Below are 17,421 nucleotides of genomic sequence, written 5' to 3'. Positions count from 1 at the left end.
TGTTAAGTCGCGATGCCATTCCTCCATCACAGTCTTCAAATAAACACAGATTAAACTTCACTGACCCCTGCTGTTCATCAGCAGTGAGAGGACACTGAGCCACTCGGTGATAATGATTAGTATGCCCTCAATTCTGAAAAGATGTAACACTCTGTAATGGAGGGTACACTTAATTGAGGCAGTTCCTAAATTAAAAGAGTTGCATTTACATAATGAATGACTGTATTTAGAGATCTGGGTCAAACAGCAGTTGTGTTGAAGTTGTGCCAGGAGACTGTAATGGGCCACAGCAAGAATAGCTTATAGATAAAGTTGCAGTTCAAACCATGGGCTGTTTGTGGTATGTGTGAAGCTTCTGTACAGTTCTTAAGCAGACATGCAGTAGCTGTCTTTCAGATAAAATTGCTTGGGGTTTGATTGATTAATACTTAAATTTTGACTTGCAACTGCCAAAAAAAAACAACAACTGACAAGTATTCAGAAAACGCTAGAACCTCCATTTTATCCGTGTTATATCACATCACTGGTGTATATTCTATTTTTAAAAAAGACATTAGTATCAGGCTGAGTATCAGTCTCAAACTGAGATATGTGCCAAATCTCATGGAGTGATTTTTGCTGCTTATATTTAAACTCATCCTCCCGATGTTTGGTGTCTGCAGAGGAACAGTGCAGGCTCAGAGAATCCAAGTGACGTCTTCCGCTTCCTGGTGGAGGAGCGAGTTCAGTGCTGCCAGACACGTCGGGTGCGATACACTCAGCGGGTGGACTACTGCATCCAACTGCCAGCCCCAATCGAGGCTGCCACCAATCGAGGTAGAGAAGCTCCCATACACACACACACACACACACACACACACACACACACACACACACACACACACACACACCCCCCCACACACACACACACACACACACACTGGGCAGCTGCAGAAGGAAGCACCAGCTGCCTCTGGTTGGTACAGCCTGCGTGATGCTGGGCTCAGGTGGAGCCAGCCACTGGGAGAATCAGCAGGTCTTGCTCAGGAAGGGCACAGAAGGTCCTGAGCTCTCAGACAGAGAAAATAAGTGACTGCTTATGGCTTTGTTATGTGTACTGTCATTACACACTCTTGGCTTGATGTAATACATTATATAACAAATCAGATGGACTAATTTAAAGAATAATTAAAGGTTGCTAACACCAATATAACCTTGTCATATTAATTGTGCCGATGTTGGTATAATTACAATAAACAAATGTGACCTTGGTGAGTATGATCGTCTGTCTAATGCAGTGTAGTTGCTAGTAGGGGTCTCCAGTGTTGTCAGCAGCAATCTTGAATACTACATATACACCTTAAACAATTATCCCTATAGAAATGCATCTTATGCCACCTTTTTTTTTTTTTTTTAAATGCTGAACATTATGCTTGTCAATGGATGTTACCACTTATTCTGCATGCTATCAAGTCTTTGTCTTTGTTTTGATGCCACCAGAGGAGCTGCTGGCATACGAGGCCAAGCGGAAGGATGCTGAGGAGAACATGAGGGCTCCACCTCAACCTGTGAGAGCACGGATCCCCTTCACCGCCTGCCTGCAGGCCTTCACAGAGCCAGAGAACGTCCCAGACTTCTGGAGCTCAGCGCTGCAGGCCAAGTCAGCTGGAGTCAAGTAAGCAAGGCCCACCTCCTCCTGGGCCTGGAATGACAACTCTACATCTCAGTTGTATCTATAAACTTTGCTTTCCTTTCTTTTGAATCCCCTTTTTCCAAATTTTCATTTTCCCTTGCAGAACTTCCCGTTTTGCATCCTTCCCAGAGTATCTGCTCGTGCAGATCAAGAAATTCACATTTGGAGTTGATTGGGTGCCGAAGAAACTAGGTAACTTTCTGTCACACTTCACTGATTAATGGGTTTTAAATGTTTGTTATTGGCCTCCACCAATGTGGTGACTCAGTTTCAAGTATTTGTAGGGTTGCAGACGCCCAGCAGAGGGCAGCATCAAACTGTGATTTACAAACCCCATCACAGGTGAAATTTCTGCCCAGGTTAGTTTTAGTTCAACTCATTCAGGCGTCACCTGAACTTTTTGGACACATGGTCACAAACCACCATATCTCTCATCCTGTCCTGTCATGTACTTGGGACACAGAGATTAAATAAATGAAAACAAGTACGTTGCTGCATCTTAAATTCCTACTGAGGTACAGTTACATGACAGGTAAATTGTGTAAATTGATATTTATAAATCAGTCTTCAGTATGATATTTTGGGGTTTTACATGGCCGACAGTCACACTTGTGTTTACACTTAGACAACCAGCTGCCAGGGTCTCAATGTTAAGTGGGAAGGATGTTAAGAATTAAAAGTCAACATATTCCTCTGAGTTTTTTTCATGTGTCTTCCTGTATAGACTTGGCCATAGATGTTCCAGACTTCCTCGATCTGAACCGGCTGCGGGCCACAGGGCTGCAGGCAAGTGAAGAGGAGCTGCCTGACCTCATGCCCCCAATCGTGCTACCTGAAGACACCAGAGGTATGAACAGATGTAGCTTATGCCAAGTTGTGGAAATGGATGTGTATGTGTGTTGGTGTGTATGCATATAGATATCAATACGGTTGGGACAACACATTATTGTGCTACTTTTCACAACTAGGACAATGTAAGGAGCATCTTTTTTCCCTTTTTAATCTGACATTTTGTGTTTTATTCATTTCCACTGCATATTGGCAAATAAACATTGGTGCCAACATTTGGATCAGCTTCAGTTATATCGTGTAGTTTTCAGATCAGACAATGCTCCACTTTTCTCATCCAGAAGAATCCCCTGTTCATAGGCTTCAATGAATCACCTACTGTGACCCACAGGGACATTTGCACTCATGCGTGAATTCTTGGAAAAAATGCAAAATGGCACTCTTAACTACTGGGGGCATTTTTGGCTCCTTATTTTTAATTTCACAGTTCTGTTATTGCTTTCCCTGAGCCACCTGTGCTTTCTTATTTACCCAGTTAGCCAAACATATCACTCTATTTATTTATATATATATATATATATATATATAAATAAATATATATGTGAGACAGTATATGTCTGATTTTACCTAACAAACAGGTAACTCATTGTTACTCTGACCACATATGTGTTGTTCTAATGCTGCTACCCAACATCCTTTTCAGGAAATGTAGGGTATTTTTGAGACAGTCAAATGATCTGTGAAATTGTCTCTAATATGATATTCTGCTCAAAGCCACCCAGTTTTTTTCTGAAGGGGCTATTGAATGGAATCCCACAGGAAAGGCATGCTCAATCAATTACTGAAAAGTTGTTGTGTTCACAGTGTGGCTAAGCCTAATAAGTTCTAATGATTTTGTGAGATCCCCTTGTAATGTACTTCCCTTGGCTCTGGGAATAAGCTACTGGAAGCCATCAAGAGCATTTTAGAGCACAAGCAATATTGTTGTTACTTTTTTAGAAACTTCGTGGTGTCATTGTTTGCTCAGTGATATTTCAAGTATTACATACATCCTCTCTTCCTAAAGGCCAATGCAAAACTTCTATCCTTTTGCTGCTTTGTCTCCGTCTCCTCTGTGATTGTAATTCCTTTTCCTCTGTTCGTCCTTCCGTTGTTTGCAAAGTTCTGCTACATCAAGTTAACAGTGTCCTCCTTAATATTTTAGCAGGCGTGAAGCACAAAATGTTCTGTACTGTCTCAAGCTCCAAACACAAACACAAAAAGCGGTTCAAAGAGCAGTGCAAAGACACAGTAACATCTGCGAGCAGCCTTTGCTGTGACTCACATGTGCTTCATGTCTTTACAGACCTGGGACCTTGCAAAATTGTTTCACTGGCTGCTTCAGTTTTGAACATGTTCGCCTTAATATTTCACCACTGAGCAGTCTGTGCTTTACCTGCTATCTCAGACCTCCAAACACACGGAACTGGCTTCTTGGAAGAGTGCAGTATCCACTTAAAACTCTTCAAAATCTTGTGCATTGGAGCATCCATTGAGATGAAACTACCTTTGCTTAGACAACTCCTGAAGAGGCCATTGTAAAATTGATGCATGGAAATATGTATGAATGTTTTTTTTTTATATGTAGTAAGTTTTAGTTGGGAGAGCAATTTGAATCTCCATTTTGCACTCATAGGGGATGAGTGCAAAAGTCATTTGACCTCCATCAGTGCTTCTGTTTCTATAGACAGAAACATAAAGAAAAGTTCCAAGGTGTGAAACATGTGGTTTAAGCTATGAAATGAAAAGATGTCAGAGGGGGTAACATGCTGTTTTCGAAACACTCGCCGATTTATTTATTTCACATTTATATGATGAGCTTTGTCGATTGCAAATTAACCACCGGTCCATTATCCCCCAGCTGGCATCAGCAGTGATTAATCATTGGTCAACCTTCTGTGTCCAAAAGGCTTCAGTGCTTCTCATTGATTACACAGAACTGCGCAAATGTGTTTTCCTGTACGCTGCTTGAACCACATAATTTCTCACTGGTCTGTGTATCACCCATTCACTCAATTATTCCAGGCCATTTAGAAAATGGATCATAGCTTTTCGTGATTCCATTTTTCTGTTGTTTTAATGCACAAAACCAACACCGTATAGAAATGGATTTCTGCATTTGGTTTCTTTGTTAATCAATTCATCCCCTTCAATATTAAAATGGAAAACCTCAGTCACATTTTATTTATCTAATACTGTGATCCGGTTTGTCATTTTCTTAATTCAATGAAAATATGGAAGAGAGGGAAGAAGCACATGAGAGATTGGGTGAGTGGGACAGTGAAACTAAACTGTACCATTTCATTGCAAAAACTTAATGTGCCTGATTAGCATTTTATCTGAAGCCATTTTTAGCAAAATATCAGTGACAAAAAGACAAAAAACAGCACACTGCTGTCTTACTGCCAGTCCAAATGGTCTTCCTCAGGTGTTTCTAGTCACAATGTTTTCAGGTCCATGTAGAATAAATGACGATTGGCGCTTATAAAATGTATTTGTCCAAAATAACACAGCTGGGTAGGCCAACTCGCCCCCTGAGCATGTTTCATATGAACAGGAACCGCTGAAGTTGTGATTGCAGTGATTGGGAACAGCGGGAGCCGATCAGTCTCCTCACTGTAGGAGGTGAAAAGGCCTCACCAAAGGGGTATTCTGACAATTTGACTTGAGCCTATCTCGCTGCTGACTTGAATCGGCCCTGTCTGTACAGAGATATCCTTTGTATGATTGATTGTGAGTGTCCAAATACGGCGCATATCACATTACCACAACATGCTTGGTTTGATTCCAGCTGGGGACCTTTGTTTTATGTTATACTATCTTTCTTTTTGTTCCTGCTTCTATACTACAGTCTAAAAAAAAAAAGGCCTGGTATCACTGTCACTATTGGTTTGTACTAATTTGATTAATCATAGCTTTGTCTGGGAATATGGTAATATACATCACTAAAGAGCAATATACAAGAAAAATGGTACGAACAAAATCAGGTGACTATTATTTGTGTAGCACCTTGGTAGTTCACGTGCTTAACATCAACATAAAAGCAACTGGGCAACCTGATGAGATCATTTAAAAAAAAAAAAAAGTTTAAAAAACAGTCTAGCTGCATACATGCAGTTAACTGCCTAGTCATAAGCCTTAGAAAAGATAGGTTTTTTTTTCTTAATCAAGTACATAAAAGTCAACTGAAATAGTTTTATTCTCCTCTTTCAGATAACTCAATGAGCTCCGTAGACTGTGAGTATTTGAGTATTTTATTTCTCTTCCCAATAACTCTGTGCTACAGTATATGTATGAATATGTAACATTTATATAAGTTATAGCCATGGAAAATATATTTTGGGCACCAAGCAGTAGTGATGAATGCTGCAGAGCTAAACTTCTGACTATGTATACCTGAGCAGGTGCTGCAGCTGCCATCTACTTTACTTTACTCTACTCTACAAACAAACTTTACTTTTCCATGTGTCTCGGCTGATTTTAGCCAGACTCCTTTCTCTCCTTGATAAATCATCCCTCAATAAAGAAACCTCCCCAGGGCTGATTCTCCTCTGTTTTCTTTGTTTAACGAGGCCCAAAGAGAGGGCCCCCGGAAAATCTGTTTGGTTGTTTAAACTGGAGGGTTACCGGTTGTGTTGAATCAGCAACTGTATGTTTTTAGGTACTGATGTCCATTTGTCGTGTCCATAGCTCCTGAAATAGACGAGGCAGCAGTAATGCAGTTGGCAGAGATGGGCTTCCCGCTGGAGGCCTGTAGGAAGGCGGTCTACTACACAGGCAACATGGGCCCCGAGATGGCATTCAACTGGATCATAGCCCACATGGAGGAGCCTGGTAAGGAGACATCACTGCGTTCATGAGAACATACTGTATGCATGACGAGATCAACAGACAGTAATTAGACAAGAAAGTAAAATATATGTGTTTGGAAAGAAAAAGAAAAAACATACATATTGTCTAATAACATTAACTATTACAACAACGATAATTATTATTTCTGTTATTATCACCATCATCAGCCCAACTGCTTTGTGAGTTATGGGATATTTTCCTCCTGGAGGAGATGGCTGGTTGTGTCCCTGTAAACAGATTTTGATGTGTAAATTCGACTCCTCTTGAAGATACAGCACAACTTTGTGTAAACAGTCTGACGAGGGGACTGTGGACATTTCCTGTTCAGTAAAATGAACATGCATGCATGTAGTGTTAAAAAAGTTGTATATGGCTGTTACTCTCATTATTTATCTATTCTCTCCTGAGATGTAAAGTATTGCACTCAGAGGATCTGATTGTACCAGCTGTCCAAAACATAGACATAGAAAAACAACACCCTGAAACCTGAAAATATGATGCTGACCTGCCTTCAAAGTAGCGTGCAAGTCCAAAGGTGAAATGAGCTCTTGAAAACGTGACAAAATGAAATCGTCATGACAAGAAATAGGGGTTGGGGGTGAGTGTTGAGTGGGTGATCAAGGGTTAAAAAGGTAACTGTAACCCAGAGAAACCAAAAATACTAGTGACAAATAATCAGAACAACAGCTGCACTTAAGGAGACACAGTTCTGAGTTCAAATGGAGAAGCTGCGTTTCAAAGCAAAAACAACCAGTAAAGTGATATTCGAGGCCTGATGCAGGCGGTTAGAGAATGAAGAGAAATTGACTATTTTATTGAGCCGGTCAGCTCACATGTGAAGCCTGTGCTACACTTTTTTTTTTTTTTGTCTGCAAATCTGCCAGAAAACATTTCTGCAGTAAACACACCACTCCCTTTACTCAAGAATGCTGACAGAATACATTACACAAAGAGGCAAGGCAAAGTTATTTGTATGGGACCTTTTCAACACAAAGGTAATTCAAAGTGAGCGACACATCACATCTCCAGTTCCTCCATTCATTGAAATCAGAGCTGTTTTTGCAAGTGTCGCACTTTGGATCCCTTTGTGTACCGCAGGTGTTTATCTGTGCATGTCTGTGTGCGAGATCATCACCAGAAACTTTGTCAGAGCTGACTTTGTCTCTTGTAGAGCCTCTCAGCAGTAGAGACGTTCCCCTGAGGCGTTAACTTGTGTCACTTTTATTTCCCTGGTCGGCTGTAAAGGGCCTCTACAGTGCAGGGAAATTATAACAGCCCCCTGCCTGTTAGTTTTTAAATGAGCCTAATGCATCTGCAGAATGGGCTGCATTCAGGCTCAATAACATCAGTAAAACAGATTGTCCCTGCTGCACAAAGGCTACTACTTCTGCCTCCCCCACATTTGTTTGGTTTCATTACTTTCCCATTAGCATCTCTTCAGCTTATTTTTTTTAACAACTAAACTTTTCACTTAATCATTTTTAGATGCAGTAGTAGTGCCTCATAACATTTCCTTTTCACTGAAGGGAACCCTGAGTGCTGCATTTACAAAATTAAACTAATGGCATCTTCTTAGAAGAGGTGCACTTCCAAAGCACTGAGCAGGCAAGGCGACTCACTTATATTTATTTATTATATTATTTCTCAGTGAAATGAAAACTGAAATGAGCCATTTGAAACAGACCACAGTTCATATAAACTTCATGAATGTTTTAGTAAAGGCAATTCTAAGATCAAACCATAGTCAAAGTTTACATTAGAAGTTAACAGCCAGTTAAACAGTATCTAAAGGACACAAGACAAGGAGGCTGAGATAGAGACGGTAGTGGGGGATAAGTGGTACACATTTTCATTTATGGCAAGGACAGTAATGAAGGCTCTGTTAATGGCCAACAGTAGAGTAATTACCATAGGAGTGTCCTTGTTCCTGGGTTGAGGGTCACTTTACTTTCATTTGAATCATTGAAAGTGCAGAGAGAAGCACTTGAAATTAGAAAGACTTTATTCTTACTTGTACTTCATGCAGGAGCTATAACATTTTACATGTTTCAGGTTATGGAAAGAATCTTCTACATATGAGTCGCTGTAAACCCACAGAGTCTTCCAGTCAGAAATATTGAGTTACAAACTTTCCAAAAATCAAAATAAAGCCTTTTATTCAAAATTCTTGTTCTTATATAATTAACTCAACGGACAACAAAGGCAGAGAAGAAAATAGATGTGTTAATCATTCTGCATATGTGGTGGTTTATCCAACTATACTGATATATCTCATATATATCTGAGATGTGTGGGCTCGCAACACTAATCTTGACTTTGACATGGACATGCCACGGGGTGCTTTAGCATCAGATACTGTTTCCAGCACCAAAGAAGTATTCAGGGTGCCTCCCAGCACACACATGTTTGTATGATGTGTGTGTTTTATGCCTGTGGCTGAATTCTTAACAGAGACAGTTAGTTACAACAGTCTAGCCTCCTTCATTAAAGTGTTTCTATGTCTTTCAGATTTTTGAATACACTTAAAGTCAACATATGTTGTTACACACTGACAGGTCTCTACCTCTTAAACATTTTGATGTCCAGGAGGCATCTGTCAGCTTTGTTCTGTCGCAATCCACAGCAAAACTGCAAATAAATATCTATGCTCAGCTAACTGTGAAAAATACATTTATTGATTTGGTTGAAAAATAAACGAGAGCCACAGCATCTCGTTATTATTCTCTCTCTCTTTCTCTCCTCAGACTTTGCAGAACCTCTCACTCTGCCCTCCATGATAGATCCTGGTCCCTCCACCAGTGACAGCCCCATGGGTGCCACCCCACTGGCCAACTCGCCCCCTGAGGAAAGCATCGCCATCCTCACATCTATGGGCTTCCCCCGCACTCACAGTATCCAGGCACTTAAAGCCACGGTCAGTCTTCTGCCCACTCTGTTCATGTTTGTACTTTGTGTGCTAATAAATAACTCTTTTTCTCATTAGCTGGCACCAGTACTTCATTTCCAGGCATCTTTTCTTTTAATCATTTCTGTTTGCCAGCTGATAATTCTTATTCCACAACATTTCTTCTTACTGCTTATCAACCTTTATGAGTTTCTGCATTTGCTGCTGGGGCCAAATACACCTTTTCCTGTGTCTAAAATCCCCCACTGTACACAGGGTGTATTGTGTTAGTGGCAGTGATAACAGTGATTTGTTTTGAACAAATACAAGGAGAACTGGGCAGCCAGTGAGGGCAGTGTTGGTCGCCATGTCTGAACTGATAAAGATAAAGAGTCTTCTGTAGGTGGTGTTCATGCCTTAGTCCATTTCTCATAGAAACACTTGATAGTTATATGGGGGAAAAAAAAAGTCAGACTTGAGCAAGAGAAAAACTGAAGGCAAAGAACCACCCACACGTCTATGAGAAGTGTAGCAGCACAGCAATGACTGCCGGGCACCACAAATGTTGTCAGATAAAACAAAAACAAAAAAGAAATTGCAACACAACATTGATTCATTATGGAAATAAATTACACAAGTAACAGAAGAAATACACCTCACGCCCCAAAAACCAGAAAGAAAACTGAACAGTGGAAAACGAAAGTGTCAAGAGTTCATGACAAAGCAGGTGATGTTTGAAAAGAGGGAAAAGAAAGAGATGATGAAAACCAAGCTCTGTCAGTCATAGATGGGCTTTGGCTGGCCTACTTGTTTGCTTTCCAAACTGCAAATTTAATAGGTCCTGCGTGTCAGAGTGATTAAAGATGTCTGCTCTACATGGTGTTTACAAATAGTCCCAGCAGCATACGGACTCCTCCGCTGATGCAGCCTTTCAGGGTTAGGAACGGGATCTGCCTCAGTGACATGTCGAGCCATTTTATCATCACAGCTCACAAATGTATGTAAAACGTTCAGCACAAGTAAATTATTGATTTTTATTTATTTATTATTTATTTTTTGTAATGTGGACAAAAGGAATGCAGCTACAGCAAATTTGTGACCTCCCCTGTTTTGAAATGGCCCCTGATTCTCACGTTTCATATTTCAAACTGCCCCCTCAGCTAAAATAGCTCAGCAGACTGTTAGTAAGACACAGAAATAGACACCAGGCTTCCTTGTTTATCAACCCTCACGCCACCAAACTCGCTGCCATCCACGATGTTGTTGAAGTGAATAAAAATGAACACATATTCCCCATGAGGGTGGATGGAGGTGTGAAGCAGAGAAGTCTCATGGCTGGTTTATTAATAGTCCAAAATTAGGAGGAGGAACTTTTTTTTTCAACCTCAGTGACCTGACAGGGAGAGACAGAAAAAGCTGACAGCGAGCCAAACCTCCTCCCTCAGCCAGATGTTCTCCAGCAATCACACCTCTACTTTGGACTAAAAGTAAACATCCTCAGGGGGGGAGTTGGCACAGATGGATGCCTGCCACCTCTTCAATAAGTGATTGCTCATTTTAACATGTTAAGCATAGGACTATTTTTTTTATGAGGAGTTTGTTCAAGATACAACAGAGAGGGAGAAAACAAGATAGAAGATGAACATTTTTAATCCTCAACCCTTATTGTGTCCCCATATGCAATCTATTTGCAGACCATTTGTCTTCTATGTGATATTTCCTGTTACTACAAGTATTTAGAGTATCTTATAGTATATTACATGTATATTTTTTGAACTGCAGCTAGTTACTGCCTCAGTGACTGTGAAGCAAAGATGATGTTCTCCACTGAATGTGTTAAACATTTTAAAAATGTATGATTTATGATTCCAACAGTAAAAAAGTTATGCGTTGCAATTTAAAATTGCACCACTGACAAATTTAAAAATGTTTGATATAGAATTGTAACTTGGTGACATATTAAAGGTATTTTTGTGTGGAATGTCAGTGAACTTGTAACATCATGGGTGTTTTCAAAACCTTTCAGAACAATAACCTGGAACGAGCACTCGACTGGATCTTCACCCACCCGGAGGAGGAGGAGAGTGACGCCCTGTCAGACATGGCTGACACAGAGCCCAACGACAACACTTTCTCCAACGCCAACTCGCACAGCGACTCCACGCTGTCTCCAGACAGAGACACGTCAGGCCCACGTGTCAAAGACGGACCGGGACGTAAGTATTGACTTATTGATTACTCCATTTTATTTATAATTACTGTAAATTGCTGCTCCTCATGTGAGTATGTTAAATGTTGTCAGTGTTGTTGTTGCTTCATGCTGCTTGCATGGCTATATGTACCGAAATAGTGTTTGTTGTTGTATTATTGTCCCAATGTTTCGCCGCTTCCAGTTGCTTTGCATGTCTGTGATGATTCTCTTTGTTGTTGTTGTTGCGGTCTTCTGTGTCATCGCTGTAAATTTTATTGTGTTGATGATCCTTGAAACGTTGAAACATCTAAGGACTGCAGTTGAAAATTAGGCAGCTGGCTAACACTGGCACATTTACAGTACTGTTGATTAAAGTGCATTGTCCCTAAATAAGTAAATAAATGAAATGAGTGACTCTGCATGACTGATTTCACTGATTATATCTGCCCCTTCTGTCTTGACTTAATTTATTACAGAACCTAATCTAAATGACCATGAAGTAATCAAGGGTTGACTTTAATTAGCAATTGTTTGTGACCAGTAGGATATAAACTGTAGTCAAATTTTCACAGTTCAAGGTTAGCTTGGTTACTCAGGACAGAGATCCAGCAGGAGCGTCTAGCATATAGTGTATTATTTTCCAAGGCAGAGATCTGTATAACCAACATGGGTCAGAGTCCAAAAAAAGTGTCAGAGGGCATTTTTTGTCCCCTAATTTGTTGTAATTTTACCTACATGTCATGCATGAACTTCCAAAGGCCAATTTAACCTCAGCTCCAATTAATACCTGATGATGAAACACAGTGAACTCTGGTGCTGCCGGGCACTGACCTGCTCTGCTAGACCAACTGAAGGCACAGTGGCATAAAGAAATAAGATTCACAAGCTTTTTAACTTAACTCCCCTCATAAAAGTGTAAACAGTGCATCTTCATGCAATAATTCATCTGCATAATGACAGACTAATGGGCTTTAGACAACTGTACTGTCCAGGTGCATTGAAACGCTAATATGAAGCTCTGGCATTTCTTACATTCTCAGTGTCTTCAGTCTCCTGTTTGTTTCCCTGGTCTTTCCGTGCTGAGATAAGTTGGAGGGATAGTAACACAAAGAGGGAATTTCACACTAAAAAGACTTTGGAAAATAAACTCTTGAGTTGTCAGGCTGAAGCCTCATATAAGCTTCAGATCATCTTTGGAATATACTTGTTGCTCAGACCAAGGACTATGGATTTTGTTCCCCATAGCTTAGACTGAAATTGATTTGGGAGCTAAGTTCTTAATGGCCAGTATGAACAGGAGGAATAATAATAATAATAATACAGCAAGCAAAATCATAGAAGCCCGTTGGCAATGTAGACACACTGGCCTTTCAGCATTTTAAATTACTCAGTGAATCTGGCTGATCTTTTCTTCACCTTCAGCAGAAATGTATTATGAGCTGTCCTTGCCAAAAGAGGGCTCTGATTCTGTTTACTATAAATCACCTGTAATAGTATCCTCTTAAAAAAACAGTATTTTTGTGTACTTAAGAGCATTATTTGAGATGTTTCCAACAGCAAGTGCCTTTATATCTTGTTATTTTGAGGCTTGAAAGAGTGAATGCTCAAATGTCTGTGGTTAAAATTTCTAATTACTGAAATAGTTGATTGTGTTTTCTCACTGTCCCTTATGTGCAGATTTAAACCCTCCTTGTTTCTTTGTCCTTTTTCAAGGTTATGAGCTCTTTGCCTTCATCAGCCACATGGGAGCATCCACAATGTCTGGGCATTATGTTTGTCACATCAAAAAGGAGGGAAGGTGAGTTGCACTCAGTTTCACTAAATTGTATTCATTCAATTTATTGTGGTACAAAGCTGATAGCATATTTTCAATTAAAACGAGGGACTTCCCTATTCAACAGAAAAAAATCTGTTATTAATGGATGTGTTTTCTTTCATATCACTCATCCTAGGAAATGTATTTCTGCAAAATTAAATTATTATCAATAAGCTTTTACCACAGGAAGTCTGGAAATAAATTATTCAAAATCACAGTCATCTTATTTAGATTAAATGGGAAATAATAAATTGACCCATTTCCTCTGTCCTCATAGCAGTCAGTTTTTAAAAAGTAAAACTTTTCTCACAGCACTACAATAACGTGTACCTTCCTCATATGTCCCTCCTCCTGCAGGTGGGTGATCTACAACGACCACAAAGTGTGTTTGTCAGAAAGGCCTCCAAAAGACTTGGGCTACATCTACTTTTACCACCGACTGTCTAGCAGTTAAAGTTACCCCCCTCCTCCACCTTGCAACCTTTTATAGAAGCGCAGTCTTTCACTCAGAAGACTAGCAGACAACTGTATTAACAGCCACAGTGGAAATGATGGAAATAACCTATCAGACCAGCTGCTCGCCTTACCGTGATGTCATTCAGGAGCAACCAGGAACACTGGTCAGAAAGGGAAAGCAATGTGCTCTTTGTGCATTTGTGTTACGTTATGCTTTAAATGTATATTTCAGTGTTTATGTTAAAAAACAAAAGATGTTTTCTTGACAGTGTAGGTACAGAGGGATGTGTGCAATTTCCACTTCTGGACTGCTCTGGACACAAAATAATGTCACATATCAAATCTCATTGTTCCTCCTCTATGCCTTCAGCTACTGTGCCAATAATTTTCAAAGGGGTACATTTTATAAATGTATTTTGAAATGGCGGTGCTTCACTGCCAGCCCTGAAATGCTCTGAAAAGAAATTACTGTGCTGCTGGTGGCTATGCATTTTACTTTGAAAGAGAAAAGAATGTTTTTCATCCCCGGGAAATTGAAGGGACATCAAAAGTTTTAAACGTTTTGGTTGTGCACTGAGACTGAGGGAAATGACCAGCATACTGTATGAAGGAGAGCACCAAGAAGGCAGTGAATAGGTGTTAAATGTGACTGTAGTTAAATATACAGTATAACTGGCTGAATAATGGCTCAGACCTGCCCCAGTTTTATTTGGAGATGATGTGCATGATTGTCACTTTTAATAAGAAACTTTCTGCACCATGGTACACTGGCCGATTTATTGAGATAGAAGTATTATTTCCTTCCCTGAAAGCACTTTTTTGTGACTAAAACAAGTTCATATTTTGCACCTGATGCAGAAGTGGACTTTTTATTCAAGAGATACAAGCAATTGAATGTGATATCTTAAATTTCTACTTCAGTACAGATGAACCTGTTTATCCTTGAAGTGGCCACAAGTCAATGAAGAGATTGAACATAATCGATGCCTAATATAAGTAAAGCTGTGCTTATTTTAAGATAGCTGTCCGATCATGAGTGCACATGGAAGTCATATAGAAGTCCTTTAACACTCGGCTGCAGTTGGCCCACTTTGGTTCTTTTATCACTTTGACAGATTCACTTTGACTATGACCCAAAAGTTCAAATGAATGTTTTTCTTTGACCCTGTTGCCACTTTTTACAGGTCAGTTAATTCATTTATGCATCTGAACTTTTTCCGCGTCTAAAGCAATATGCACTACAACCAAATCTACTCTTGAACCTACTGAATGCTAAAGGCTGTACAGTGACACGTATCTCCTCTAAAATGTGCATTTTTGTACGGACACGGTGCAGTGCTGAATGTATAACTTCATGGTGCTCACTGCAACCAAAACCTCCTCTTCAGCTTTAACACTCCAAAAAACCACAGTGAAAATACAACTGGCCCTTTGCTGTTAAATCACCATAACCTCATGCTGGATTATCCACCAACTCTGTACTCTCCTCATTTATCTACTCAGTTCATAATCTGCAGAACAACGTATGTGCTTGTTTGTCAGACATTCATGAACCTCTGATCATCAACAACATCTCAATATTTGCAGTCATATCCTTTCTCTATTTTCTTGTAAGCTACACAGAACAGTCTTGTTTGCTGCATCTCAAAAACTCAGTGTAATATTACACAAAGTACTAGTGTTTTGTCAGTGGCATGGACACAATTCCAGTTTGAAACTGTCTTTCACTCAGTAATGCACTTCAGGTGCATAATTTAATGGGGAGTTCTGCTGAGTGTTTATTCCGCTGTCTTGAAATTTCCAATTTTAACTGATTTTGGAGTCATTACCTTTTGATATTCAAGGAAATGACAATAAGCTAACATTTCTAAGAGGGTTGAAAGAAAAAAAAATGGAGACATACATCTAAAACTCTAGTTAGTGGCTGGAATGTGATTGTCCTTAAAAATGTCTTTCAACAGTCTCAGGCAATGCTTTTCAAAGAAGTCATAGGAGTGTCTCTGCTTGAGGGACGATACAGGCAAAAGAAATTCTTTATGCAGACATTCAGATAAATAGCTACATTAGAGAATAAATCCATACCTCTGCAGTGCTCCCCTTTAACAACACTGTGCCTAGACTTCCCTAAGAGCTTCAGTTTTATTACATCCTGACCTCGTCCTCATCAGATACTACTTGATAGTCTGCTGCAGTGTTCTTTGTCTATGCAGCAGCAAATTCTGAAAGGTCTTTCTATGCAAGTCTTGGGTTTCTGCCGTTCCTTCTATTTAAAAAAAAAAAAAAAAAAAAAAAAAAAAAAGTAATTTTTTTTCTCAGAAACCAATTGTGTCCTCCTGTCAAACCCTGATCTGATCAGTAGATAGGTGATAAAGTTGTCGTCTTGCTTAGTGATGTTTAGTCATAAATGTCCTCAGATATTCTGTGAAGTTCAATTTATCTCTCAGCACCTTTTGTTCTCCCACTCATCCTCCTTATTACATTATTGTCTTTGTATTTTTGTCTTTTTGTTTCAGCTTTCCCTCCAGCTCGGTCTCTTCCATTCTTCTTCTATACGTTGTTAAAACGTAATGGTTCAGTTTGTCACAAAAAGGCTTTTACACTGTCAGCATGTGCACTAGACGTTGACATTTAGTCATTTGGATTGTACCGTTGTACTTTTGTGAGTTTTGTTCTTTTTCATTTAACTAAGTGTCAAAAAGGTTCTTCACCTGTTTTTACTCTGTTGCCTTTTTGCAAACAAGTTTGTGCCAACGCTGTAGTTTTCATTACATAGTTTTCCTGAAGAGATTATTTTAAGTTGACTTTTGTAATGTATGCGTTTATCCAAATGTGGCTTAGGTGTATGTGAATAGAGTCATTACAGTACAGTATACACAGTGGCGCTGTTTACTTGCGATGTTTGGATAATTTAATAAACTACACCTTTGTTGAGACTTGAATTCTTTAAGGTTGAACAAGAAACTGCAGTTCAAGTGTTTTGTTTTACAAAAATAAGACAAGAGCATAGAATATATAACAACAGTTTATTTTAAAAGTTTACTTTCATATTGTATGTTTCAAAGGTGCTAATGCTTTCCTTGTGATTATACAGGGAGTAATATGCATTATAGTAGGTATTTGAATAAATGACTTACTGTATATAAAGTATATAATTTCTAAGTTCATTCATCAAAATATCATTTTATTCATACATCTGATGCGATAAATAAACCAGAAGAAACTGCCTTTGTACACATGTTGAATTAAAGGAATCAAAAAAGAAATGTACACAACATGTACTGATAACCTTCATGAACCCCAACCAATGAAGCCGTAATTAACATTTTATAAAGGCTTATATGTGTGCAAGAGGACTGAACACATCTGTAAATTGTCATTAGTAAAATGCAGAAAATTATACATATGGAATACCAAAGAGTTTAAATTTGAGTACATAAATACAGAGTATCTGCAGGTCTTGAAAGGTCTTAGAAAGCATTGAACTCAATCTCTGCAAATAAACAAAAAACAACTACTGCTAGTAATAAATAATTCTTGGCCATATTGTTCCTTCTGATTTTCTATCATACTTTGACCAGCGTCATTTTAAAAAAGGGATTAAGTACTGTGTATAATAAAAGTCTTAAATTTAACTTGATGAAATAAATAAGGAATAAATACAGTCCAAATACATAAACACAAATAAATCAATATATTTTGAAAACTCAGCATCATTGAAATGA

General features: G+C 39.1%; 1 protein-coding gene across 4 annotated transcripts in view; it reads left to right on the top strand.

Annotated features, from left to right (window-relative positions):
* usp13 (ubiquitin specific peptidase 13) overlaps positions 1-16,632 on the top strand; it is a 33,039-nt gene extending 16,407 nt beyond the window's left edge. For all 4 annotated transcript variants that reach the window (XM_022756837.1, XM_022756752.1, XM_022756670.1 and 1 more), the window contains 10 exons: positions 663-816; positions 1,480-1,654; positions 1,776-1,864; positions 2,397-2,519; positions 5,714-5,737; positions 6,191-6,334; positions 9,097-9,266; positions 11,263-11,452; positions 13,141-13,225; positions 13,601-16,632. In XM_022756837.1, the coding sequence (XP_022612558.1) occupies positions 663-816; positions 1,480-1,654; positions 1,776-1,864; positions 2,397-2,519; positions 5,714-5,737; positions 6,191-6,334; positions 9,097-9,266; positions 11,263-11,452; positions 13,141-13,225; positions 13,601-13,697 (1,251 nt within the window). In that variant the 3' untranslated portion in view covers positions 13,698-16,632. The remainder of the gene's footprint in view (positions 1-662; positions 817-1,479; positions 1,655-1,775; positions 1,865-2,396; positions 2,520-5,713; positions 5,738-6,190; positions 6,335-9,096; positions 9,267-11,262; positions 11,453-13,140; positions 13,226-13,600) is intronic.
* The last annotated feature ends 789 nt before the right edge of the window (positions 16,633-17,421 follow it).

The sequence above is a fragment of the Seriola dumerili genome, unplaced genomic scaffold, assembly GCF_002260705.1.
Source record: "Seriola dumerili isolate Sdu_G_001 unplaced genomic scaffold, Sdu_1.0 BDQW01000002.1, whole genome shotgun sequence".
NCBI classification, from domain to species: domain Eukaryota; kingdom Metazoa; phylum Chordata; class Actinopteri; order Carangiformes; family Carangidae; genus Seriola; species Seriola dumerili.
The sequence above is the reverse complement of the archived record's forward strand: the minus strand, read 5'-3'. Positions and strand labels throughout refer to the sequence as shown.